Source organism: Rhinopithecus bieti, unplaced genomic scaffold (genome assembly GCF_001698545.2).
Source record: "Rhinopithecus bieti isolate Rb0 unplaced genomic scaffold, ASM169854v2 scaffold_29388, whole genome shotgun sequence".
In the NCBI taxonomy this organism is placed as follows: domain Eukaryota; kingdom Metazoa; phylum Chordata; class Mammalia; order Primates; family Cercopithecidae; genus Rhinopithecus; species Rhinopithecus bieti.
The window spans coordinates 2,515,091-2,540,764 of NW_016813389.1; the positions used below are offsets into that span (position 1 = coordinate 2,515,091).

General features: G+C 56.3%; 1 protein-coding gene across 1 annotated transcript in view; it reads left to right on the forward strand.

Moving 5' to 3' along the window:
- Positions 1–25,674, forward strand: part of HMCN2 (hemicentin 2) — a 182,566-nt gene that overhangs the window by 119,519 nt on the left and 37,373 nt on the right. The window contains 24 exon segments of the mRNA XM_017848185.1: positions 539–757; positions 3,485–3,598; positions 3,979–4,166; positions 4,820–4,916; positions 5,711–5,872; positions 6,022–6,135; positions 6,898–7,100; positions 7,782–7,863; positions 9,775–9,906; positions 12,809–12,952; positions 13,037–13,196; positions 13,283–13,407; positions 13,774–13,957; positions 15,038–15,135; positions 15,574–15,840; positions 16,214–16,404; positions 16,857–16,938; positions 17,041–17,177; positions 17,753–17,894; positions 17,979–18,123; positions 19,344–19,471; positions 20,363–20,519; positions 21,411–21,532; positions 23,324–23,488. Coding sequence (XP_017703674.1) covers positions 539–757; positions 3,485–3,598; positions 3,979–4,166; positions 4,820–4,916; positions 5,711–5,872; positions 6,022–6,135; positions 6,898–7,100; positions 7,782–7,863; positions 9,775–9,906; positions 12,809–12,952; positions 13,037–13,196; positions 13,283–13,407; positions 13,774–13,957; positions 15,038–15,135; positions 15,574–15,840; positions 16,214–16,404; positions 16,857–16,938; positions 17,041–17,177; positions 17,753–17,894; positions 17,979–18,123; positions 19,344–19,471; positions 20,363–20,519; positions 21,411–21,532; positions 23,324–23,488 — 3,558 coding nt within the window.

Sequence of the window (25,674 nt, forward strand, 5' to 3'; positions counted from 1 at the left end):
TGCTCCGGGCTGCCCTTTTTCATCTCCAGTGCTTCTGGCCACCAGTCCTCTAGCCCTGGCTCTGTCATGAGCTGGTTATGTTACCTGGGGACAACCTGGGGATGACATGGCCCCCTCCGGGCCTTAATTTGATCCTTTGTAAAATGCAGGTGATCAAAGCAGGTGACCTTGAGTGCCCCCCTCCATTTCTAAAGCTGATGATTTTGTGCTTCTGTGCTCTGATAAACAAACATGGGCTAAAGCTTAGTATCTGGCTTCCAACTGTGCAAAATATTTCCACATTACAGGGAGTCTTTAGTGTCCCTTAGACACGAGCTGCTTAGGGAAGGAGCCTTATCCTAGTGCCTAGCACATAGTAGTTGCTCAATAAACACTGTTTTAGGGAGTGAGGGAATTTAAGAAATGCCCTGACCTGAGGGAATGGCTCAAATAATGGATTTCCGCACCTGGGAGAGGCTGGGACGAGAATCTGTGTGAGCAAAGGTGCATTCCCCAACCCTCTGCTGTGCTTCCTAAGGGCTTTGTCTCCCCCACCTAGTGCCCCCCATGTTCCAGAAGGTGGGTGATGCCAGTGCAGCCTTCGAGATCCTGTCCTGGGAGCAGGAGGCCCGGGGCGGAGTAACGGAATACAGGGAGATTGTGGAGAACAACCCAGCCTACCTGTACTGTGACACCAACGCAATCCCACCCCCGGAGCTCACCTGGTACAAAGAGGATCGGCCCCTCTCGGCCGGGGATGGGGTGTCTCTGCTGCAAGGTGGGTCAGGGCTGCGTGAAGAAAGTGGGTGCTTTGAGCTCTCCTGTGTGCTGCCTGCTGTGTGACCTTAAGCAGAGCACACAATCACTCTGGACCTTAACTGCGATTTGTAAACTGGGGGTACAAGTGCTTTGCCTGTGTGAAGGCAAAGACTGGATTGCCTTTTGCCTCTGGTTTATAGAGCAGAGCCTCCTACCATGGGGCATGCGTTTCTGGGCTTCAAGATCCCTAATGTCTTTAAACGATTGGCAGAAGCTGCCACTTTCTCTGCAGAGGCAGCTGACTCCTTCATTAATCGTCAACAAAGCTCATGACCCCACACGCTGATGAAGCTCTGGCTAGACATTGAAGGCCACACTGTGGTGGCTGAACTCATGTCTTGTGTGTCTGGGTTTTTTTTTCTTTTTCTTTTTTCTATTTTTATTTTTTGAGATGGAGTTTCGCTCTTGTTGCCCAGGTTGGAGTGCAATGGTGTGACCTCAGCTCACTGCAACCTCCACCTTCTGGGTTCAAGCGATTCTCCTGCCTCAGCCTCCCGAGTAGCTGGGATTACAGGCATGCGCCACCACGCCTGGCTACTTTTTGTATTTTTAGTACAGATGGGGTTTTTCCATGTTGGCCAGGCTGGTCTCAAACTCCCGAACTCAGGTGATCCGCCCGCCTCGGCCTCCCAACGTGCTGGGATTACAGGGGTGAGCCACCATGCTCAGCCAAGTTTTGTTTTTTTCTTTCACCATCTTAAGTGGTATTTGTTTATTTAAGGTAATTTAATTTTTTTAAGTAAATCTTTTATTTTAGAATAATTTTTTGTAGGTGATTTTGACTTAAAAGACTCCAGGACCACCCAGGGCTTAGAAATGCCCAGCCCACCTGGCTCATGGGGGAAGCCTGGGTGGTCTCTCTGTTTGAGATTTGAACTGTGTCCTGCCGGAGATGAACCAGCGGTGGGGTTGGTTTTGGGGAGAAGTGGTCAGTTGCACAGGTCTCCAGTGAGCAGAATCAGACCAGGGTTTCTACTTTGGTGCTTGCAAAAAACAGAGGTGGCTGGGCCTGGTGGCTCATACCTGTAATCCCAACACTTTGGGAGGCCGAGGTGGGAGGATCGCTTGAGCCCGGCTATTCAAGACCAGCCTGGGCAACACTGTGAGACCCCATCTGTACAAACTATTTTAAAACTAGCTGGGCGTGATGGCATGTACCTGTGGTCCCAGCTACTTGGGAGGCTGAAGAAGGAGGATCCCTTAAGCCCAGGAGGTCAAGGCTGCAGTGAGCCGTGGTCATACCACTGCACTCCAGCCTGAGTGACAGGTCAAGACCCTATCTCAAAAAAGAAAAAAAGAAAAAAAGAAGGAGGCCTCTTGCCAATCCAGGAGTGCAACTCTTACTGAATGCTGTTAGTTCCTGTTAGAAATCTCTGGACGGACCCCTTAACCTGGCCACTGACCACCAATCCTGACCCCAAGTCCTGGGTGCACAGTAGGCTCTGTCACCTGCTGATCCCAGTCAGACTCTAACCATCAGCTAATCCCAACCAATAGCTGAACCCAGACCACAGCCACCAACTGCCCCCCAGTCCTACCCACTTACCTCCAACCCTACCACTCACCTCTCACCCTGGCAACTGACCTCTAACCTCTGTTCTCTAATCCTGAGAACATAGGCGTCATGGTCACAGCTGACCTGAATTCTTACCCTGACCTTGCACTAACCTCAAACATCAGCTGACCCCTACAACGCCACTGCTGCCTCAATCCTGGCCATGGGGTTCTGCAGGCTCTTAACCTGGTCAAGCCACCCACAGCCCCGGGCCGGCCAGCCCCAACCTGGAATTCTGAGCATGCAATAACCCTAACCAGGCCCCCACTGGAGACCAACTCCAGCCCCCATAGATGCCAGGCTCTGGCCTTGGCTGGCTCTTTTTTTTTTTTTTTTTTCTGAGATAGAGTCTTATTCTGTTGCCCAGGCTGGAGTGCAATGGCACGGATCTCAGCTCACTGCAACCTCTGCCTCCTGGGTTCAAGCAATTCTCCTGCCTCAGCCTCCTGAGTAGCTAGGATTACAGGTGTGCGCCACCACACCCAGCGAATTTTTGTATTTTTAGTAGAGATGGGGTTTCGCCACATTGGCCAGGTTGGTCTTGAACTACTGACCTCAGGTGATCCACCCGCCTTGGCCTCCCAAAGTGCTGGGATTGTAGGCATGAGCCACTGTGCCTGGCCCCCGGCTGGCTTTTGATCACAGAGTGTCCCAGGCAATGCCTCCCCTGCCCTGACCCCTACTTCTACCCCCAGCAACCACCACAGCCCCAGGAGCTGCCTCCCCTACCTCCTGAGTCTCTGCTTGAACTCTGCCCTTGCCGAGGAGCTGGGCTCAGCACAACAGCAAAGCTGAGCCAGCAACCACTGCCGTCACGCCGAACACTGCCGTGAAGGCTCAGGTTTGCCATCTGTAAGATGGGAGTGACAACAGCGTGTGCCCCACAGAGGCATTGTGGGACAGGCCCAGAATGTGCCGTCCAGGGCCTGGCGCACGGCAAGTGGTGGCTGTGCCCTGACTTGGCTCCACTCCACCTGTGAGCTGGGCAGGGCAGGCTGATTCTCTTCATTTCACAGATGAGACAGGGGACAGTCACATGTCCCAGGTCCACTGCAGAGGAGGGAGCAGCGTCCTTGCTCTTGGGGGTGACTCTTGTGCCCAAGCTCAGGTGTCTGTCCCGTGTCCCTGCAGGAGGCCGGGTCCTGCAGATCCCCCTGGTGCGGGCGGAGGATGCCGGAAAGTACTCATGTAAGGCATCCAACGAGGTGGGCGAGGACTGGCTGCACTACGAGCTGCTGGTGCTGAGTGAGTGGCGGGGCCTGCAGGTGGTGATTCCCGGGACTGCAGGCACCGTAAGGGCCTCCCTCGGAAGGGGCAGAGGCAAGGTGCGCACAGTTTTGCTGTGCTCAGAGGTTGAAATTGGAGTTACAAGCTCAACCGCAAAAATCATGCAGGACTGGGTACAGGTTCCAAGTCAGAAGCTTCCTGGCTGTGTGACATCGAGCAAATCACAACCCTTTCTGTGCCCCTGATTCCTTAGCTGTGTCAGGGATTGGGAGGGCTTGGAGAGAAGGGCATGAGGATCCCAGCCAGTGCCTGACACCAAGTGCCACCCTCACCTCCACGGCCACCCCGGCCCCCAGGGACCTGTGCCGGCCCCTCAGCCTCCTCTCCCCCACCCCCAGCCCCACCTGTGATCCTGGGCGCCACAGAGGAGCTGGTGGAAGAGGTGACAGTGAACGCCAGCAGCACTGTCAGCCTGCAGTGCCCGGCCCTGGGAAACCCCGTGCCCACCATCTCGTGGCTCCAGAATGGGTTGCCTGTCTCCCCGAGCCCACGGCTGCAGGTCCTGGACGACGGGCAAGTCTTGCAGGTCAGGGCAGCCCCCTGCACGTGCTAGGGGCAGCGGCTGCTGAGGCCCGGCACCACTTGTCTGGGAGCCAGGGAGGGGTCAACTATCTGCAAATGAGGCTCTTTGCTGGGACCCATGCTGGAGCCCAGCCACGAATCACCTGCGAGGTGCCATGCTGGGCCAGCACAGGCCTGTGCACAGCATCCAGAGATTCAGGAGACACCTAGCAAAGGATGCATATGAGTGCGGGACCCAGAGCCTAGCACCACACAGAGCAGCCTTCCCCGGACCACCAGCTGGCACATGCAGAGCCGTGCCCAGCACTCAGACATCAGACAGCCCCCTGAGTCATTCCATGTGCAGACACAGAGCTGCAGGGACCCCAGGAACCCAACACACACCGCATGGCCCTCTACAGGGGTGGGGGAGGCGCTTGTCACATATGGTTTGCTACAGAGAACCACCCAACACCAACCTCACACGCCCACTCCTGAGTGCCACACAAGGCCCTGGATGGAGAAGGTTCCAGGTCTCCATGAGCTGCCTGGTGCCTGCCAGGGATGGGAGGGGATGGGATGGGAGGAAGGGAGGGAGGGAGTCCTCACAGTCATTCCTGGGGGGTGGTGTCCAAGGGGCCTCAGGCATCACCCAGGCATGGCTCCCTGCACCCACAGGTTTCCATGGCAGAGGTGGCCGACGCCGCCAGCTACATGTGTGTGGCCGAGAACCAGGCGGGCTCCGCTGAGAAGCTCTTCACCCTCAGGGTTCAAGGTGAGCTGGGCTGAGCAGGCAGCCCCTGTGGGTTCCTTTTCCCTCCCCAGGGGTCACTGCCTTGGGGCTTCCAGTATCCTGGGCTCTGGGACCCGCAGTCAGAGTCCAAGGATCCCAGCCTGGCCCCAGCCACATCCTGAGACAGAGAGCATTTGGGGGACCCTGATCGCTATTGGGCCAACCCCAGGTGGTTTTAAGCAACTTTGGAGGTGACCAGGGAACAGCTCTTTTGAGGCGTTACACCACCATTACTGAGCACTTACTGTGTACCTGACAGGAGGCAGAGCACTTTCCCTGGGCTGACTCCTTCCAGCAGAGCTAGGTTAGCCCAGATTTGCAGCTGTGGGAGCAGACTCAGGGAGGTCGCTCTCAGAGAGGAGTAGGGGGTCTCGCCACACCGGAGCCTGCACTCCCAACCTCTGCAACTCATGACGTACACCGCACTGCAGTGGCTGTGAGCTCTGTCTCCAGACGCGGGGACAGCTGTGGTCTCGGAGATGGAGGAAGACAGTGTTGAGCCCTCAAGGTCATGGGCTCAAACCTGAGTTGATATCTTAGCTCTGCCACTGACCAGCTGTGTGGCCTTGGAACAGTGACTTTCCCTCTCTGATCCCCTACCCAGTGTCCTTCTGTGTAAGAGAGTCATGGCAAATTGGAGGTTTCTGAATTATTTAAAGTTGTGCCGAGAGGAAGCCCCAGGAGGCTGGGTGAGGTTCAGGGTTTCTCTCGGGCTCCGTGCTCCCCTGCTGATGTGATTCTCATGCCTTTCTCTACCGTGGTGACTGTGGGGATAGTCCCGCCACGAATCGCAGGCCTGGACTTGGAGCAGGTCACTGCCATCCTCAACAGCAGCGTCTCCCTCCCTTGCGATGTCCACGCTCACCCAAACCCCGAGGTCACATGGTACAAGGACAACCAGGCCCTCTCCCTGGGTGAAAAAGTCTTCCTCCTTCCTGGTGGGTAAACTGAGGTGTCCGGCCCAGCTCTAATGTTACATGGGGAGAGAGTTGCTCCCCTGACCTGGGACAGAGCTGTCAGTCCGGCAGGGATTTAGGACTGGGGGCTGGGCTAGAATGCTGGTGTGAGGGGCTGGCTCCCCCCACAGGCACCCACACGCTGCAGCTGGGGCGAGCACAGCTGTCGGACTCTGGGACATACACATGCGAAGCCCTCAACGCTGCCGGCCGAGACCAGAAGCTGGTGCAGCTCAGTGTTCTGGGTACGTCCATGTCTGTCCCCGACTCATACCGTCCCCCTCCTTCAGTCACCCCTCAGCCCACACTCCCCAGGGAACATAGCCAGGAGAGGGCCAGGAGGCACAGGGGGAGGTTGGGACGCCCGCACGGGTCAGCTCTGAGGAGGGGGAGCAGTGGGATGGGCCCCAAGAGCCTGGCTAGGGAAGGGGCCTCCCCAAGCCTTGTGTGATCTGGGAAGGCTTTTTCACGGTGGAGCCTGTTTCAAGGCTCGTGGTCTTCAGAATCCTCTGGGGGAAAAGCTGGTCCAAGGCATCTTGAGCAAGGACTCTCTGGAAGGTTCTTTCTAGCCCTGGGGCTGGTTCATTCACTTGCACGAGCACCAGCCAGACACTGCGCCAGGCCCTGTGGGCTCATAGTCATGGGGAACGGGGACTTCTACATTGGTTCACTGGAGCCACAGGGGGCTGAAGGGGACCCCACAGAGGGCTGTAACCCAGCTGGGGCCTGCCCCCTGTAGGAAAAAGTCTGGGTGGGGGTAGGCGTCAGCATCTTCCCCATCTAGGAGGCTGAGGCTCAGAGAGGCAGGTGGCTGTCCCTGGTCACTCAGAGGGTCCTTGGCGTGCTGGGCTGGTTCTCTTCCTCCAACTCCCCTGGGTCTGCACCAGCACCCGGGGCTGGGTCTGCTGTGTGACCCTGGTGGGTCTCCACTGGCATTTTCCCTGTGGCTGAGTGGGGAGGGCGCAGGGACAGCCACAACACCTCACTCTGCTATCTCCTGCCCCCAGTTCCCCCTGCCTTCAGGCAGGCTCCCAGCGGCCCCCATGGGGCGGTCCTGGTGAGGGTCGGGGACAGAGCTGTCCTGAGCTGCGAGACAGATGCACTCCCTGAGCCAACTGTGACCTGGTACAAGGATGGGCAGCCCCTGGTCCTGGCACAGCGGACGCAGGCTCTGCAGGGTGGGCAGAGGCTGGAGATCCAGAAGGCCCAGGTGAGCAACCTTTGGGGCACGGGCAGCCATGGGCAGCTACAGGAAAATCGCTTCCCAGCCCTGGCGAGCTGTGGGGAGGAAGGTGGGCAGAATGTGCGTTGCTGCCTCCTTGGCCTGTGGGACCCCAAATCAAGTTGATTAGCAGCTTCCAGGGTGGGAGATGTGGGTGGAGCTCAGAGCTCTGGAGTCACATTCCAGACCCAGCCCTGCAGTCATGGCATGAGCCTTTCCTGCCTCAGTTTCCTCGGCATCTAGATGCTTTTATCTGGTCCGCTCTGGCTGACCGTCTGAGACTCCTGGGAGTCTGCCCTGCCCTCCTTCCCTCCCTCCTTGGTGTGGATTAGATGCTCACGGTGTTTGTTGGATGAATGTTTGCTGTTCCCCTGGAAATCCATTCCTGGTTAGGCTCTATCCCCACAGCAAGGGGGGTCTCTTCCTCCCAGCTTGGCCCAGGGAGGGAGGCCCCCAGAGCCTGTGTATTCACTGTTGAGGGGCCCTCCTGCTTCTTGAGGCTCTTGGAAAAGGCCAGAGGGTCCTGTTTCCCTTTGGCTCCCCAGTCAGGACCAGCATATTTGGGAGGCCCCTGCTCTATAAGTTTTGGGGGCCTAAATGCTTTTGGGGAGCCCTAGCACCCCACTTCCAGCTCCAGCACACAGCCACTGTGTGCTCTTCCTCTCTCAGGTGTCGGATAAAGGTTTATACAGCTGTAAAGTCAGCAACGTGGCTGGGGAGGCTGTGCGGACTTTCACCCTCACTGTCCAGGGTAAGCCGGGGACCAGCCTGGCCAACGTGACCATGGATCTCCTAGCAACACCTGGGGCTGCTGAGGAGGACAAAGACAATAGCTGCATAGAGGCAGTGCTGCCAAGTGCTGAGGGCACAATGACTAGAATTTGTGTACATATCTATATCTATATCTACATCTATAGATAGCTCTTTGCTTTTGTAGAGATGGGATCTCATTATGTTGCCCAGGCTGGTTTCAAACTCCTGGGCTCAAGCAATCCTCCTGCCTCAGCCTCCCAAAATGCTGACATTACAGGCATGAGCCACTGCGCCCAGCTAATTTCTAGAATTTAAAAGACTAGGGTTAGCAGGCTCCAAATAGAACTCTGCCAGTGACCTGCTTCATGGAGCTTAGCAGAATGACTTTGTCCCTCAGAGCCTAAGGTTTACCTTCAGTGAATGAGTCTAAAAGCAGTAGCTGCCTGCCAGGCACAGTGAACCTGGCTGATGGCATGGAAGCCACCAAAATGACAGTGTCTATAAATTGCTGGGCACAGGGCCTGGCATATGGGCACTAAGATGAAGGAGCCCTATGAGATCAGACACACAGGAGGCCATGTCACCTGCATCTTGATCCCAGGGGGGGCCTGTCCCATCCACCCAAGGAGAGAGCACAGATGCTGTTTGATTGGGCATGTGGCTCCAGCTGGGGTAAGGAGGAGCCTATTTATGCTGTCCAGGAAACTTGGCCAGATTTTCTGGGGCTCAGATGTCATGTTAGTTAGAATATAGACTTAGCCGTGCCACAAAGAGACCCCAAAATGTAGTTGAGTAAATGAGAGAGTTTAACTCTCATTCAAAAGCCCAGAGGTGGGTGTCTAGGTTGGTGGGTAGCTCAGCTCCATGCGGTAGTTAAGGGACCTGGGTTCCTTCCCTCCTGTTGATCTTCCATTTCTTAGGGTGTTGTTCTTGTGCGTATGGTTGAAACTGGGACACGGCATCCTGTCCTGGCCCACAGGAAGCAGAAAAGAGCAGAAGTGGTGGGCAAGCATTTATTTCCTGCAGAAGTTGCACCTGTCCCTCCTGCGTGTATTCCATTAATGAGCGCTCAGGCAGCTGACTGCAGGGGACACTGGGAAATGTAGTTTCTGCTAGAGTGATTGTGGGCTCAGCTAAAACTCTGCTGTGCACAGTGGGAAGAATGGGCTGGGGGGACACCAGCCATCTGCCACAGATGCCAAAGCCAGTAGCCTCCCAACCAGGTGAGCGGTGGGCCCATGCGACACTGAGACGTACGCAACATAATCATTGAAAAGGACTGACAAGACGGAATGCAGGGGCTCATGCCTGTAATCCCAGCACTTTGAAAAACTGAGGCAGAGGCATCACTTGAGCTCAGGAGTTTGAGATCAGACTGGGCAACATAGCGAGACCCTGTACCTACAAAAAATAAAAAATAAAGTAACAAGAAAAGGACTGACACCAGGCTCGCTGCTCAAAGCTCCCAGCCCATTCTGACGGCTACACTGATGAACAGTGGAAAGTGGGGGAATATCTGGTCCCTGAGGGCAAAGGCATTTCATCTTGAGCCTGGTTGACTCTGTTCCACTGGTGGTGGCTGCCTGGGGTGTGTGACTTCATCCTGGCAGATCAGGAGAGAGTGCTGGAATCGATTAGTGATGTCTGCCCTGGCACAGGTTAAGGACTGTGAGCCTTAAGGGTGAGTGAGCCTCCCATTTACCATCCTTGGGCTAAGTAGACCCTGCTGGAGCTTTGCTTTGTATGCTTTAAAATAGCCAGGCCCTGGTTCTATTTACATTTGTGAATGAAACATAAAATGGGAACTCCTAACTACCGGGAAGGGCTTTTTAGGCCTCCCTGATCTGCCTGAGGGGAAGGAAGTTGGGGAAGAGTCTCAGAATTCTGACAGTCTGGTTTTTTTCTGCAGTGCCCCCAACCTTTGAGAACCCCAAGACAGAGACAGTGAGTCAGGTGGCTGGGAGCCCCCTGGTCCTGACCTGTGATGTGTCCGGGATCCCTGCACCCACGGTCACTTGGCTGAAGGACAGGATGCCTGTGGGTAAGCACATCTGTCCTTGTCTGTTTCACGGAAAGCATTCCTTTTTGTAATAAGATGACAGCGGAGGTGGAGGAAGGGAGTTATTGGTTGTTGTTGATCTTGGCAAAACCAGAGACTGGTGGTGCCGTGTTGGCCCCGCCCTATTTGTGTTTGAGCGAAGCATTATTTATTGGTCCTTGGAATCCAAACACAAGGAGCGTCTCCTGTGGGAGTTTGAAAGCTCCTTTGCATCCACGCCCTCAATCAGCCCCCACGAGACAGCAGACGTGGGCTCTCCATTGTGCAGGGTGGGCACTGAGGGCTGTGGAAAGCCCACTGGCTGACACTGGGCTCAACATTGGCCCCCAGAGCTGCTCCTTGGTGGTGACTCAAACTCTGTCCTAGCTGGGCCGTTGGTCACCCCCATCCCCCATGCAGACCTCCCCATTCTGGCCACTGCTGTGCCCACTGTTCTTCCACATGAGGGCAGAAGCCCCACATGGTCTCCTGGGCCCACTGTGCCTCCTGTGCAGGCTCCACGTGGGGCAGAAAGGTCTGAAGGGGCAGCTCGGAGCTGGTCCCTTGTCTGGTGGAAATCCGTCCACAGCGGGGGCTGGCGCTGCCAGCCACCTCTCCCTGCCCCTCCATGCAATAAATGTGGCTGTGCTGGCTCCTCCAACCTGCCCCTCTCTCTCAGTAACAGCTTTATTGGGATATAATTCACACACTATATAATTCACCCACTGAAAACATCCGATTCAGTGATTTGTAGTACAGTCAGAGTTGTGTGACCATCACCACAATCAAATTTAGAACATTTTTATCACCAAAAGGACACCCCATACCCATTAGCCATCAATCCCTATTTTCCCCCAATTTCTTCTTTCCCCAGAGCCAGGAAACCACAAATCTGCTTTCTGTCTCTGTGGATTGGCCTGTTATGGGCATTTCACATCAATGGCATCATAGAGTGTGTGGCCTTTTGTGTCTGGCTCCTTTCACTTAGCATGTTTTCAAGTTTCATCCATGTTGTAGCATGGATTAGTACTTCATTCTTTTTTTTTTTTTTTTTGAGACGGAGTCTCTCTCTGTTACCCAGGCTGGAGTGCAGTGCCACAATAATCTTGGCTCACTGCAAGACCTTCGCCTCCCGGATTCAGAGCGATTTCTCCTGGCCTCAGCTCCCGAGTAGCTGGAATTACAGGTCGCGCACCACCACAGCCAGCTAATGTTTGTAATTTTTTTTTTTTTTTTTTTTTTTTGGAGAGCCGGAGTCTCCTGTCGCCCAGGCTGGAGTGCAGTGGCTGGATCTCAGCTTACTGCAAACTCCGCCTCCTGGGTTCATGCCATTCTCCTGCCTCAGCCTCCCGAGTAGCTGGGACTACAGGCGCCCGCCACCTCACCCGGCTAGTTTTTTGTATTTTTTAGTAGAGACGGGGTTTCACCGGGTTGGCCAGGCTGGTCTCGAACTCCTGACCTCAGGTGATCCACCTGCCTTGGCCTCCCACAGTGCTGGGATTATAGGCGTGAGCCACCATGCCTGGCCAGTGCGTCACTCTTTTTAAAAATTAAATTTTTCTCTTCATTCCCTTCTATGGCTGAATATTCCATCGTGTGGCTGTGTCACGTTTTGTGCATCCACTGGTCAGTTGATGGGCATTTGGGGTGTCTGCATCTTTTGGCTGAGATGCTCAGTGCTGCTGTGAACCTCCGTGTTCGTGTTTCTGCGTGGACCTGTGTTGTCGCCTCTCTTGGGTCAGGTGGCTGCAGGCCCCGCCCCCTCTCGTGTCCAGCTCTTGGCACATGGGTTCCCTGCCTGGAGTACCCACCCAGGCTCCCGTGGTCACCTCCGCTCCCCACTGGCTGATTCCTGCTCAACATTCACGTCTCAGCGGAGACTCACCACCTCCGGGAGCCCTCCCCGACACTTCCTGTGCCGCAGGTTCCCTGGCTCCATCAGGGGCTCACAGGGCTTGTCCGCACTGGGTCCCCTTGTTTTGTGGCCCCCGCCCCTGATACATTGTGAACTCCTTGAAGACAGGGACTGAGCTACCCTCATCTTTGATTCCCAAGCTCCATGCTAGACACAGGGCAGTTGCTCGTGTTTTTGTGTTGAGAGGCTGGCTGGACCCATGAGTATTTGGGCGGGGAGATCGGCCTGGGCTGGGGCAGTTAGGGATGGCTTTGGGCAGGGGTGTGGCTGGAGAGAATGAAAGGGGAGGCCTGGGCCGGCGCGGTGGCTCAAGCCTGTAATCCCAGCACTTTGGGAGGCCGAGACTGGCGGATCACGAGGTCAGGAGATCGACACCATCCTGGCTAACACGGTGAAACCCCGTCTCTACTAAAAAAAAATACAAAAAAAACTAGCCGGGCGAGGTGGCGGGCGCCCTATAGTCCCAGCTACTCGGGAGGCTGAGGCAGGAGAATGGCGTGAACCCGGGAGGCGGAGCTTGCAGTGAGCTGAGATCTGGCCACTGCGCTCCAGCCTGGGTGACAGAGCGAGACTCCGTCTCAAAAAAAAAAAAAAAAAAAAAAAAAAAGAAAGGGGAGGCCTGAAGGCTGGGAGTGGGAGGAGCCCAAGCAGAGGCCCAGGGGGAGGCCCCAGGGTGACCTGTGTGGGGTCAGTGAGGGGCTGGTTTGACTTGAGCAGAAACCTTGATAGATGGGGTAGAGGGTCAGGGCGGAGAGGGAGAGGATGGGAGGTGAGAGCTGGGCCCGAGAGCAAATCCTGGATGCTGAAGGGAGAGGGTCCCTTGGGAAGAGCTGTCTCAAGTGGAAGGAAATGAGGGAGGATTCTAAGGAACAGAGACTGGGCTGGGGAAGGTGGGGACATATAAGAAGGAGCCTCTGCCTCTGTGGGGTTCAGTTTCCTAGGAGCACAAGAAGGGGCTGGGGGATTCAGGGGTCCCCCTCTGTCCCACAGAGAGCAGCGTGGTGCATGGTGTGGTCTCCCGGGGGGGACGCCTCCAACTGAGCCGCCTGCAACCGACCCAGGCAGGCACCTACACATGCGTGGCTGAGAACACCCAGGCCGAGGCCCGCAAGGACTTTGTGGTAGCAGTGCTGGGTAGGTCTACGCCCTGTACCCTCCTGTCCCACTCCCATGGCAGCCCCTGCCGTCACCCAGGGCCTCACTGCCCCCCTACCTCAGTGGCTCCCCGGATCCGGAGCTCGGGCACCGCGCAGGAGCACCACATCTTGGAAGGGCAGGAGGTGCGGCTGGACTGTGAGGCCGATGGGCAGCCACTGCCAGACGTGGCCTGGCTGAAGGATGGCAGCCCGCTGGGCCAGGACATGGGCCCCCACCTCCGGTAAGACTTGGCCCATGCCCTCCCCAGAGGCGGCAGAGCCCACTTCACCTTATGCCCCTGCTGTCGGCCCTCCCTCCCTGTGGCAGGTTCTACCTGGATGGCGGCTCCCTGGTGCTAAAAGGCCTGAGGGCCTCGGACGCGGGTGCCTACACCTGCGTGGCCCACAACCCAGCCGGGGAGGACGCCAGGCTGCACACGGTGAACGTGCTAGGTGAGGAGCCCAGGGGCATCTGGAGGGTGATGCGTGGGCCTGGGCGCGGGAGATAAGGTGACATGTGAGCAAAGCCCACACTGTGACCTGGGCCATGGGTCTCACTTCTCTGGGCTTCCATGCCCCATCCTCAAACTAGAGGACAATAATGCCAGCCCAGGGTACAGTGGAGATTCGGGAGGTGAGAAGAGAGTCAGGGAGTGGCTGTGCCCCCCATGCAGTGGGCCTCATCCCTCACGAGGGGCGGAGACCACTGTGGTTGCTGGAGGAAGAAGTCCAGGTCTCCACTTCTGGGATTTCCCTGGGAGGAGCCCACTTTCCTCCCAAGACCTCCTCACTACCCCTCTTTTTTCTACCCACCCCCAGTTCCTCCCACCATTGAGCAGGGAGCAGACGGCTCAGGGGCCCTGGTGAGCAGGCCTGGGGAGCTGGTGACCATGGCATGCCCCGTACGGGGCTCCCCGCCCATCCATGTGAGCTGGCTCAAGGACGGCCTGCCCCTCCCGCTCTCCCAGCGCACCCTCCTCCACGGCTCTGGCCGCACCCTCAGGTAGGGGAGATGGCACACAGGCGTTGGCTGTTCCACTCAGAGTGGACATGTGGGGATTGACAGCCAATGGGAGGTGCTGGAAACCACGACTGGCAGCAAAACCCACCCCCCATCCCAGAGCGAGTGTGGACTGCGCCCCAGCTGCTAATGTTAGGATGGGTCTCAGGGACCCAGGGAAGGGGAGGTGGTCAGGATAGGAGGAGATGCAGGAGAAGTCAGGTTTCAGGGAAGGACAGACCAACCGGGTCACCGGAGACGAGGCCTGAGGACGGGCTGTTGGCTTTGGTGCTGTGGCTGTCAGTGGGGACTGGGCAAGAGCAGCTCCGGAGAGGTGGTTGAGGTGAAAGGGGTTGAGAGAAAGTGGGAGGACAGACAGTGAAGCCAGTGAGCTGAGATGATTCCAGTGAACTCTGGGGGCAAAGAGGGCTGCGTAGAGGAAGAGGAGCCAAGCTGTCCATGTGGGACGCGGAGCTCCCCGAATTTGGGAGCCAGGAGGTCTGGCTTCAGAATGAGATGGGTTGCAGCAGGCAGCAGGGGTGGAGGCAGCTGGAGGCTTTATCCTGGGGGCACCAGGAACCCAGGTAAAGAATGTAAGCAGGCCAGGTGTGGTGGCTCACGCCTGTAATCCCAGAACTTTGGGAGGCTAAGGCGGGCAGATCACGAGGTCAGGAGATCAAGACCATCCTGGCTAACACGGTGAAACCCCGTCTCTACTAAAAATACAAAAAATTAGCCGGGCGTGGTAGCGGGCACCTAGGAATCCCAGCTACTTGGGAGGCTGAGGCAGGAGAATGGCGTGAACCCAGGAGGCGGAGCTTGCAGTGAGCCAAGATCATGCCACTGCAGTCCAGCCTGGGCGACATAGCGAGACACCATCTCAAAAAAAAAAAGAGTTTAAGCAAAGGCTGGGCTCGGTCACTCTGCCCCCTCTAGCCAGCAAGTTCTTGGGAGACAAAGGATGGAAAAGGCAGGAAGTCTTTCCACACAGCCAGCCTCTCCTGTCTCTCTCCCTCTCTCTTCCTATCTCTTTCTCTCTCCCTTTCTCTTCTCTCCTTCTCCCTCTCCTCTCGGGAGAGTCAGGATTTCCCAGGTGCAATTGGCAGATGCCGGCATCTTCACCTGCATGGCTGCAAGCCCAGCTGGCGTGGCGGACAGGAACTTCACCTTGCAGGTGCAGGGTATGGAGCAGGGGGTGGGGCAAGGGGGTCTCTGGCCTTGGTGGGTGAGAAGCAAGGCCCTTGGCCCCCCTGCCCATCTGGGTGGAACCAAGGATGGGCCCTGGGGGCATCAAGGAGAGTGGACCCTGCGGCTCAGTCTCTGACGCACTAGATTGCCCGTTCGCACCTCACAAGTAGCCATGGGCACTCTGATATGCCCAGGATAGGCGGGGGCAGAGAGGCCAGTGCAGGAAGCAGCTCAGTAAATAGACAATGACAATTCCAGGGAACTAGTGACACTGGGAGATGGAGAGGATGCTGTGGGAGCACAGAGGAGGGCACCTCACCTGGCCTTGGGGGACTAGGGCGGCTTCCTGGAGGAGGTGATATCTAAGTTGAGTACTGGAGATAAGAGTCCTGGAATAAAATGGCTCCTGCCCACCTTTCTGCCCTCCACAGTGCCCCCTGTCCTGGAGCCGGTGGAGTTCCAGAATGAGGTGGTGGTGGTTCGTGGCTCCCCAGTGGAACTCCCGTGCGAGGCCCGGGGCGTTCCCCTGCCTCTCGTGTCATGGATGAAGGACGGGGAGCCCTTGTTGTCCCAGAGCCTTGAGCAGGGGCCCAGCTTGCAGCTGGAGACAGTGGGAGCTGGTGACTCGGGAACCTACTCCTGTGTGGCCGTGAGCGAGGCCGGGGAAGCCAGGAGGCATTTCCAGCTGACCGTCTTGGGTGGGTCCTCTGGCCTCTGGCCAGCTTCTCTGGGCTCAGGGGAGAGGGTAGGACTCTGGGGGCAATGGGAAGGGCAGTGAGGGAGGTGAGTCCCCTGGAGGCCTGGGACTGCCACCTGGGAGCAGAACTCGGGGAACTTGGTTCCGGCTGGGATGCCTCTCGCCTTCCCTGCCTGCGGGGAGTGAGTGGCCGGGCTTTCATTCTCCCACGGCTGTGCTCCTGGGTTCTTCCCACCAAACCTTGGTGGCAGATGCAAGAACAAGAGCCACCAAAATGTGGAAGCAGAGCCCCCGGACTCAGCACGCGTTTTCAAGTGTGGTACCATCCTGGAAACGTGTGTCAATTGTGTGTTCCCCTCCATGGTGGCCTGCAGAGCCCCCTCACATTGAGGACTCAGGCCAGCCTACAGAGCTGTCGCTGACCCCCGGTGCCCCCATGGAGCTCCTCTGTGAGGCCCAGGGCACCCCCCAGCCCAACATCACCTGGCATAAGGACGGGCAGGCCCTGACCAGGCTGGAGAACAGCAGCAGAGCCACAGGGGTGCTCCGGGTGGAGAGTGTGCAGGTACCGGTGCTGCCACCGTGGGGTGAGGCTGGGGGTTGGGGGAGAGGGGAGGGACTGCAGGTTCCCCAGACCCAGTGGGCAGTTGACAAGGTTTGGCTGAAGCTCCTCCTCTGTGTGGGGTACGAGGGTGTGGAGGTGACCCACCTGAGCCGTGCCCTTGGGAGCTCCCAGCAGGGTCAGGGCCCAGGCTGATGCCAAAACCAGGTGACCCCATCTAGGCCAGAGGAGGGCTGGTGCAGTTAAGGGGGACTTCTGGGAAGAGGCAGGCATCGTACCAGCCCTAAAGCAACAGTGAGATGGAGGGAAAGGGCATGGGTTGGCTGGGAAGGTGGATGGCAGACCTCGCAGGGCTGAGTTTGAATTCTGGGTCCCTTGTGGCATAAGAAAGAAACCAGATTGGGAGGCAGGCAGACAGGGGCCAGGGGCAGCTGCTCAACCCGCTCCATCCCCAGGTTGGGGATGCCGGGCTGTATACTTGCCTGGCTGAAAGCCCTGCAGGTGCAGTCGAGAAGAGCTTCCGGGTCAGGGTTCGAGGTACGTGGTGGGGGTGGGGTGGGGGCAGGGCCGGGAGGCAGGATGGGCTCGTGGCAGGGGTGAGTCCACCTCTCACGTCCTCTTGTGCCACCTGCTTCCCAGCCCCTCCAAACATTGTTGGGCCCCGAGGCCCCCGCTTTGTGGTCGGCCTGGCCCCGGGGCAGCTGGTCCTGGAGTGTTCGGTGGAAGCAGAGCCAGCACCCGAGATCACATGGCACCGAGATGGCATCGTGCTGCAGGTGGGCACCAGGCGGGGTCCCAGGGTGCTACCTTCTGTCCCTCTCAGGCCCCAGACCTGACCTGACCGGATCCAAGATCCAGAGCGGGTGCCAAGGGCCTGCTCTGAGCTGCACTTTGCACCCTGTTCCCCCGGTGTCGTACCCCCATTGTCATTGTCACTCCCATTTTATGGATGGGGACACTGAGGCAAGCTTCAGGTCACTCAGGGCTTCCGAGGCCCACCCAGTGTCCTCCCCCTGGTTCCTTGAAGCTATGCTTAGTGGCTGTGTGGCCTGGGCTGGTGACCAAGGTTCTCTGTGCCCACCCCTCAAATGGGGTCAGTTTGCAGCTGTGGATTCAGGGTTGTGGGTGTTCTGACAGGAATTCCAGGGACAGGGGATGCATTTCCTCCCAGAGGAATGCATTTCCTTAGAGGGTCCTCAGCGGGTCACAGTCAGGGCCTGTGGTCAGGCTGGAAGGACAGAACCACTGTCCAGCTTTACCAGTTCCTCAGTCCTCCACGTCTGGTGCTGGGGGCTGGCCGGGAGCAGTTGGGCACTGATAAGGGTCTCTCCACCCTGGCGAGGCTCTCCAGGAGGACGCCCACACACAGTTCCCAGAGCGGGGCAGGTTCCTCCAGCTGCAGGCCCTGAGCACGGCTGACAGTGGCGACTACAGCTGCATAGCCCGCAACGCTGCAGGCAGCACCAGCGTGGCCTTCCACGTGGAGATCCACAGTGAGTAGGGCCCACCCCACCCTACCCTGCCCACCCCCTTAGAGCCACAGCTCCCAGCACCACTCCTTCTGTGCCCCTCCCCAGCGGTGCCCAGCATCCGGTCGGGACCACCTGCAGTGAACGTCTCAGTGAACCAGACAGCCCTGCTGCCCTGCCAGGCCGACGGTGTGCCCACACCCCTTGTGAGCTGGCGGAAGGACGGGGTCCCCCTGGATCCCAGGAGCCCCAGGTGGGAGAGGGAAGGGGTGAGCCTCTGGGAGGCTCTCAGGTGCCACTTTGTGGATTGCAAACCAAACCCACTTGGGCAATTGGAGCAGAAAAGTGACTTTATCATCAGGACGTGGGGTGTCTCAGAACACAAGGACAGGCCCACCACTCATGAAGGTCTCTTGCTTGTTTGACTTGATCAGAAGCCTTGATAGATGGGGCGGGGTAGAGGGGCGTGAGTGGGTCTCATGAGATCTGGTGGTTTTAAAGCTTCTCTCAGCTTCTCTCTGTGTGGGCTTCATCTTTCTCTCTCTTGCCTTCTTCCTTGGTGAACGTGGGAGAAACACATGCCCTGACAACCCCATAGCCCCCAGCCTCACCCAGGTTTACAGCTCCTCAGCTCACTAGCAAGCTGTCTGTGAATCCCCACTCTAAATTCCCAGGGCACAGAATGCCATTGGCCCAGCCTGTGTGATATGTCCATCCCCCATCCAATCAACTGTGGCCAGGGGCGGGATTGCACGTTACAGACATGGCCCTCGGGAAGGGCACTTTTCAGATCTCAGGGCTGCTATCCAGAAGAGCAGGGTGCTGCCCCTTCTGCGTCTCAGGAGAGGCCAGGCCCAGGAGGGTGTCGGGGAGGCCCAAAGCAGCCCTTCTCTCCATCTTTCCAATGTTGGCTTGGGCTGTAGGGAGCTGCTCATGGCTCTGACCCCCTGACCTTGGCCTCATAGATGCAAGACTCTGACCTCCAAAGTTAGCATCTGTTATTAGTCCATTTTCACGTTGCTGATAAAGACATACCTGAAACTGGGCAATTTACAAAAGAAAGAGGTTTATCGGACTTACAGTTCCACACGGCTGGGGAGGCCTCCCAATCATGGTGGAAGGAAAGGAGGAACAAGTCACATGTTACGTGGATGGCTGCAGGCAAAGAGAGAGCTTGTGCAGAGAAACTTATGTCTTTAAAACCATCAGATCTCATGAGACTGATTTACTATCACGAGAACAGCATGGGAAAGACCTGCCTCTCTGATTCCATCATCTCCCACCAGGTCCCTCCCACAGCACGTGGGAATTATGGGAGCTACAAGATGAGATTTGGGTGGGGACACAGAGTCAAACCATATCAGCATCCTCTCACTGGGAAAGGACGGACAGAGGGAAGGGTCTTGCTAGGGACAGCTCTGCTCCAGGCCCACTGGCCTGCCCATCTCCAGGGCAACCCCCTGTCCATTCCAGGTTCGAAGTTCTGCCTGAGGGTTCCCTGAGAATCCAGCCAGTCCTTGCCCAGGACGCCGGCCACTACCTCTGCCTGGTATCCAACTCTGCTGGATCCGATCGCCAAGACCGCGACCTACGGGTCTTTGGTAGGTGGCCTGGGGAAGGCCTTCAGTGTCCAGTCCTTTTCGGGGTCCAGTCCTGCTTAGTTTCTGGGTCACCCCAGCTGTCAGGAGCCAAGAGCCAATGGTCTTCAAATGACCATGAAGCCCATTAGTAAAAGTTGTGATCATTGCACACTCAAAGGACACAGATGTATTTTAGTGCATATATTACATAACAGAACAGTGATTCAATGAAGAAAGCATGCACAAAAGGTAAAACAAGTCTGGGAGGCCGTGGCAGGAGGATGACTTGATCCCAGGAGTTTGAGACCAACCTGGGCAACATAGTGAGACCCCATCTCTACAAAAAAAAAAAATGTTTAAATTAGCCAAGCATGATGGCACATGCCTGTAGTCCCACCTACCTGGGAGGCTGAGGTGGGAGGATCACTTGAGCCCAGGAGTTTCAGGCTGTAGTGAGCCATGATCACGCCACTGCACTCCAGCCTGGGCAATAGAGTGAGACTCTGTCAACCAAAAAAAAAAAAAAAAAAAAAGTAAAACATGTGAAAGGATAAAATTCAAAATCACTAGACTCAGATGTCCCAATCTCCTCCCCCTCCAACGGATCAGCTTGTGTGAGGCTGCTCTGGTGGGCCCTGGCCTCAGGTGGGGGGTTAAGGGAGTGGAGGCCAGGAGGCCTCAGTCAAGGAAAGGCAGCAAGGGGGTGCCAGGCTCAGGGATGTGGAAAGCCCAAAACACCCAGTTTTGGGAGCCTGTTGAAAGTGCTGTCTCGGGACTTTCTCCTGCCCTCTGTGCTGCCTCAGGGATGGGTGGAAGACAGTAGGCAGTGGCTTTGCCCCTGGGCACAGCCTCAGAGAGCCCCCAGCCCCTGTGCCCCCTGCACCTGTCTCCTGACCACTGCGCTCTCCCCAGAGCCTCCAGCCATCGCCCCCAGCCCCTCCAACCTGACCCTGACCGCCCACACCCCAGCCTTGCTGCCCTGCGAGGCCAGCGGCTCCCCTAAGCCCCTGGTGGTCTGGTGGAAGGACGGACAGAAGCTGGACTTCCGCCTGCAACAGGGCGCCTACCGGTAACGAGCTGGACCTTGCGGTGACTTCCTGAGACGCACGGGGTGGGGAGGCACTCTTGTCTCACGGGGGCATGGGGCAGGGATGGGGCAGGGTGTGCTCAGGTCTCACCGGAGTCAGGACCAGAACTTGTGTCTCAACTTTGGGGATCAGAGAGTCTTCACACTGAGATAGGGGTGAGGGCACTGGGGACATACAGCTAAGCAGAGACATCTGGGCTTTATTTATATCCACCAGAGTCACTCTTTGTCTAAAAGCAAAACATGAACTGGGCGTGGTAGCTCACACCTGTAATCCCAGCACTTTGGGAGGCTGAGGTGGGAGGATTACTTGAGGCCAGGAGTTCAAGACCAGACTGGGCAACATAGTGAGACCCCATCTCTACAAAAAAATTTTAAAAATTAGCAGAGTATGGTGGTGGGTGTCTGAGGCTGAGATGAGAGGATCCCCTGAGCCTGAGAGGTTGAGGCTGCAGTGAGCTGTGATTGTGCCAGTGCACTCCAGCCTGGACAACAGAACGAGACTCTGTCTCAAAAAAAAAAAAAAAAAATGTCAATTTTTAAAAATTGGAAAACCAATGTAACAAACCTAGACTTAGTGAAAATGAAATCAGTAACTAAGACTCTGAGCTGCTTTAAAGTTGTGGTTCTTACAGAAGTTATCGTAGATGGTTATTGTAACAAATGGGCAGGGTTACAGAGAAACAGGGATGAAAATGAAGATCACTCACAAATCCGCCAGCTAGACCTTTGGGGTAGAAACTTCTAGAAGACGTTTCTAGAGTCAGGGCTGGAGGTCAGGTACAGGAAATGGGCATGAGACCCCCACAACCAGAAAGGCACGGCTGGTCTGTCAGCCCAGCAGCCACTTGGCCATGCGTCTGTCCGCCCCAGGCTCCTGCCCTCCAACGCCCTGCTCCTTGCGGCCCCTGGCCCCCAGGACTCAGCCCAGTTTGAGTGCGTGGTGAGCAATGAGGTGGGCGAGGCCCGCAGGCTCTACCAGGTGACCGTCCATGGTGAGTCGGCGGAGGTGGAGGGGGACACCTGGGGTGGGGGCAGTGCCTTTCCGCCCTTGGGTGCTTTCCCTGCCTGCAGGGAATTGTGTGGCTTTTTCTTGCACTGCACTGGACACCTCCTCCAGGAAGGCCTCTCAGATCCTGCTGGGTCACTGCTGACATAACCCCAGCTCCAGCACAATTCCTGGCACACAGGAACTTACAGGAGAGGCCCCTCCCAAATCTACAGTGTTCTAAATTCAAATCTGACCTTGTCATCACCCCCATTAAAAATCCCTCCCTCCGGCCGGGCGCGGTGACTCAAGCCTGTAATCCCAGCAACTTTTGCGGAGGCCGAGACGGGGTGGACACTAGGTCAGGAGATCCAGACCATCCTGGCTTAACACGGTGAAAACCCCGTCTCTACTAAAAAATATAAAAAATGGGCCTGGCACAGGTGGCTCAAGCCTGCTCAATCCAGCACTTTGGGAGGCCTGAGACGGGACGGAATCACGAAAGTCAGGAGATTCGAGACCATCCTGGCTAAACACGGTGAAAACCCTGTCTCTTACTAAAAAATACAAAAAAAAAAAAAAAAAAATAGCTGGGCGAGGTGGCGGGTTGCCTTTTCTGTCCCAGCTACCGGGAGGCTGAGGCAGGTGAATGGTGTTAAACCTGGGAGGTGGAGCTTGCTGTGAGCTAATCCGGCCACTGTACTCCAGCCCAGGCGACAGAGCAAGACTCTTCTCAAAAAAAAAAAAAAAAAAAAAATATTCAGTATATTTTTTTTAGATACTATAGTATATAAAAACAAGAATGGCGTAAACCCAGGAGGCGGAGCTTGCAGTGAGCTGAGATCCGGCCACTGTACTCCAGCCTGGGCAACTCCAGAGCGAGACTGTGTCTCAGAAAAAAAAAAAATCTCTCCCTCCACAGCTGCCTGCTGCCCTCAGGACAGAATGCAAGAATTCAGCCGGGCACACCATGTCCTGTGTGGTCTGGCCCTGCCAAGCCCCCAGATTCAGTTCACGCCAGACCCGCCTCATTCCAGGGTCTAATCGAGCTGCTCAGTTTTTTGTTCCTTGCCTCAAGGGCTTTGTACACGCTGTTCCCTTTTCCAGGAACACTCTTCCCCTTACTCAGCAAACACCTGCTTTCCCTTCAGATTGCAGGTTAAATGACACTGCCCCTGGAGGTCTCCTCTGGCCTCCCCTAGTTCAAGTGGGAAACCCACGAGTAAACCCCTGTGAAGTTACTAGGCCAGGGTCTCTATAGAAAGCTGTATCCCACTGGGTGCAGTGGCACGTGCCTATAGTCCCAGCTACTCAGGAGGCTGAGGCGGGAGGATCGCTTGAGCCCAGGGAGTCCTGGACTGTAGTGCACTATGCTGATTGGGTGTTCACACTAAGTTCAGCATCAATATGGTGACCTCCCGGGAGCGGGGGACCACCAGGTTGCCTAAGGAAAGGTGAACCTGCCCAGGTTGGAAACAGAGCAGGTCAAGACAGGTTGATCAGCAGTAGGATCACACTTGGGATTAGCCACGGCATTCCAGCCCGGGCAACATATTGAGACCCCATCTCTGAAAAAACACACTTTTTTTTTTTTTTTTTTTTTTTAAAGAAAAAACTATAGCCCCATGCCCAGAAGGATTTGCTGAGTGGACAAATGTGACTTCTCCCTCTGTTGCCCCACCTCACTCCTTGGCCCTTTTCCACTAACGTCACCTTGTGTACTGGCTTTACCCCCGGCCCCATGCTGTGACTTCCCCATGCACGCTGGCAGGGCCTCAAGCCTTGTCTTGGGTTTCAGTGCCTCCCACCATTGCCGATGACCAGACAGACTTCACCGTGACCATGATGGCACCCGTGGTCCTCACATGTCACAGCACGGGCGTACCAGCTCCGACCGTGTCCTGGAGCAAGGCAGGTGCCCAGCTAGGAGCTCGGGGGAGCGGCTATCGTGTGTCACCATCGGGTAAGTAAGGGTAATCCACAGACAGAAGCAGCTGAGGGGAGGCTGGGAGAGCAGGCAGAGGGGGTGAAAGAAGGTCACATGGTGGAACAGGATGGAACAATCTGGCCTGGCTCTGCCTCTCCTGGCTGTGTGACCTGGGAGGACCCTCTCGCCCTCTCTGAGCTCCATATTCTCCTCCATGCTCTGTAGTGTTGAGACCCATCAGTGGTTCCCCAAGACCCTCTGGCATACAAGTGCTATTTCATGGCAAAATAAGAAAAATAGGGCCGGGCACGGTGGCTCAAGCCTGTAATCCCAGCACTTTGGGAGGCCGAGACGGGCGGGTCACGAGGTCAGGAGATCGAGACCATCCTGGCTAACACGGTGAAACCCCGTCTCTACTAAAAATATAAAAAAAATTAGCCAGGCGCGGTGGCGGGCGCCTGTAGTCCCAGCTACACGGGAGGCTGAGGCAGGAGAATGGCGGGAACCCGGGAGGCGGAGCTTGCAGTGAGCTGAGATCAGGCCACTGCACTCCAGCCTGGGCGACAGAGCGAGACTCCGTCTCAAAAGAAAAAAAAAAGAAAAAGAAAAATAACAGCTCCCTGGGAGTTTTTGTTAACCTAGTTTAATCCCATCAGAAAGATCCTCCTTTATTCTGAAATTATCTTTTGGTGTTGAAACTTCCTTTTCTTGATGATATTAAGATAATAGTACATGGTGATTTTTTTTTTTTTTTTTGAGACGGAGTCTTGCTCTGTAGCCCGGGCTGGAGTGCAGTGGCCGGATCTCAGCTCACTGCAAGCTCCGCCTCCCGGGTTTACGCCATTCTCCTGCCTCAGCCTCCTGAGTAGCTGAGACTACAGGCGCCCGCCACCTCGCCCAGCTAGCTTTTGTATTTTCAGTAGAGACGGGGTTTCACCGTGTTAGCCAGGATGGTCTCAAACTCCTGACCTCGTGATCCGCCCGTCTCGGCCTCCCAAAGTGCTGGGATTACAGGCTTGAGCCACCGCGCCCGGCCTTTGGTGATTTTTTTTAAGATGGAGTCTTGCTCTGTCTCCCAGTCTGGAGTGCAATGGCGCTATCTCCGCTCACTGCTGCCTCCACCTCCCAGGTTCAAGGGATTCTCCTGGCTCAGCTCCCCAGGTAGCTGAGATTACAGGAACCTGCCATCATGCCTGGCTGATTTTGTATTTTGCAGAGATGGGGTTTCACTATGTTGGCCAGGCTGGTCTTGAACTCCTGACCTCAGGTGATCTGCCCTTCTCAGCCTCCCAAAGTGCTGGGATTACAGGCTTGAGCCACCGCGCCCGGCCTTTGGTGATTTTTTTTAAGATGGAGTCTTGCTCTGTCTCCCAGTCTGGAGTGCAATGGCGCTATCTCCGCTCACTGCAAGCTCCACCTCCTGGGTTCATGCCATTCTCCTGCCTCAGCCTCCTGAGTAGCTGGGACTACAGGCGCCGCCACCACGCCCAGCTAACTTTTTGTATTTTTAGCAGAGATGGGGTTTCACCATGTTAGCCAGGATGGTCTCGATCTCCTGACCTCGTGATCCACCCGCCTCGGCCTTCCAAAGTGCTGGGATTATAGGCGGTGAGCCACCACGCCCGGCCTACTTAGGTTCTTTTCAGTAGGAATTCAAAGAGGAGGTTAGGAAGATGGGATTTCNTCTCCGCTCACTGCTGCCTCCACCTCCCAGGTTCAAGGGATTCTCCTGGCTCAGCTCCCCAGGTAGCTGAGATTACAGGAACCTGCCATCATGCCTGGCTGATTTTGTATTTTGCAGAGATGGGGTTTCACTATGTTGGCCAGGCTGGTCTTGAACTCCTGACCTCAGGTGATCTGCCCTTCTCAGCCTCCCAAAGTGCTGGAATTACAGGTGTGAGCCACCATGCCTGGCCTAACATGATGATTTTTTTTTTTTTTTTTGAGATGGAGTCTTGCTCTGTTGCCCAGGCTGGAGTGCAGTGGCGTGATCTCGGCTCACTGCAAGCTCTGCCTCCCGGATTCACACCATTCTCCTGCCTCAGCCTCACGAGTAGCTTGGACTACAGGTGCCCGCCACCACACCCGGCTAATTTTTTATATTTTTAGTAGAGATGGGGTTTCACCATGTTAGCCAGGATGGTCTCGATCTCCTGACCTCGTGTTCTGCGTGCATTGGCCTCCCAAAGTGCTGGGATTACAGGCGTGAGCCACTGCGCCTG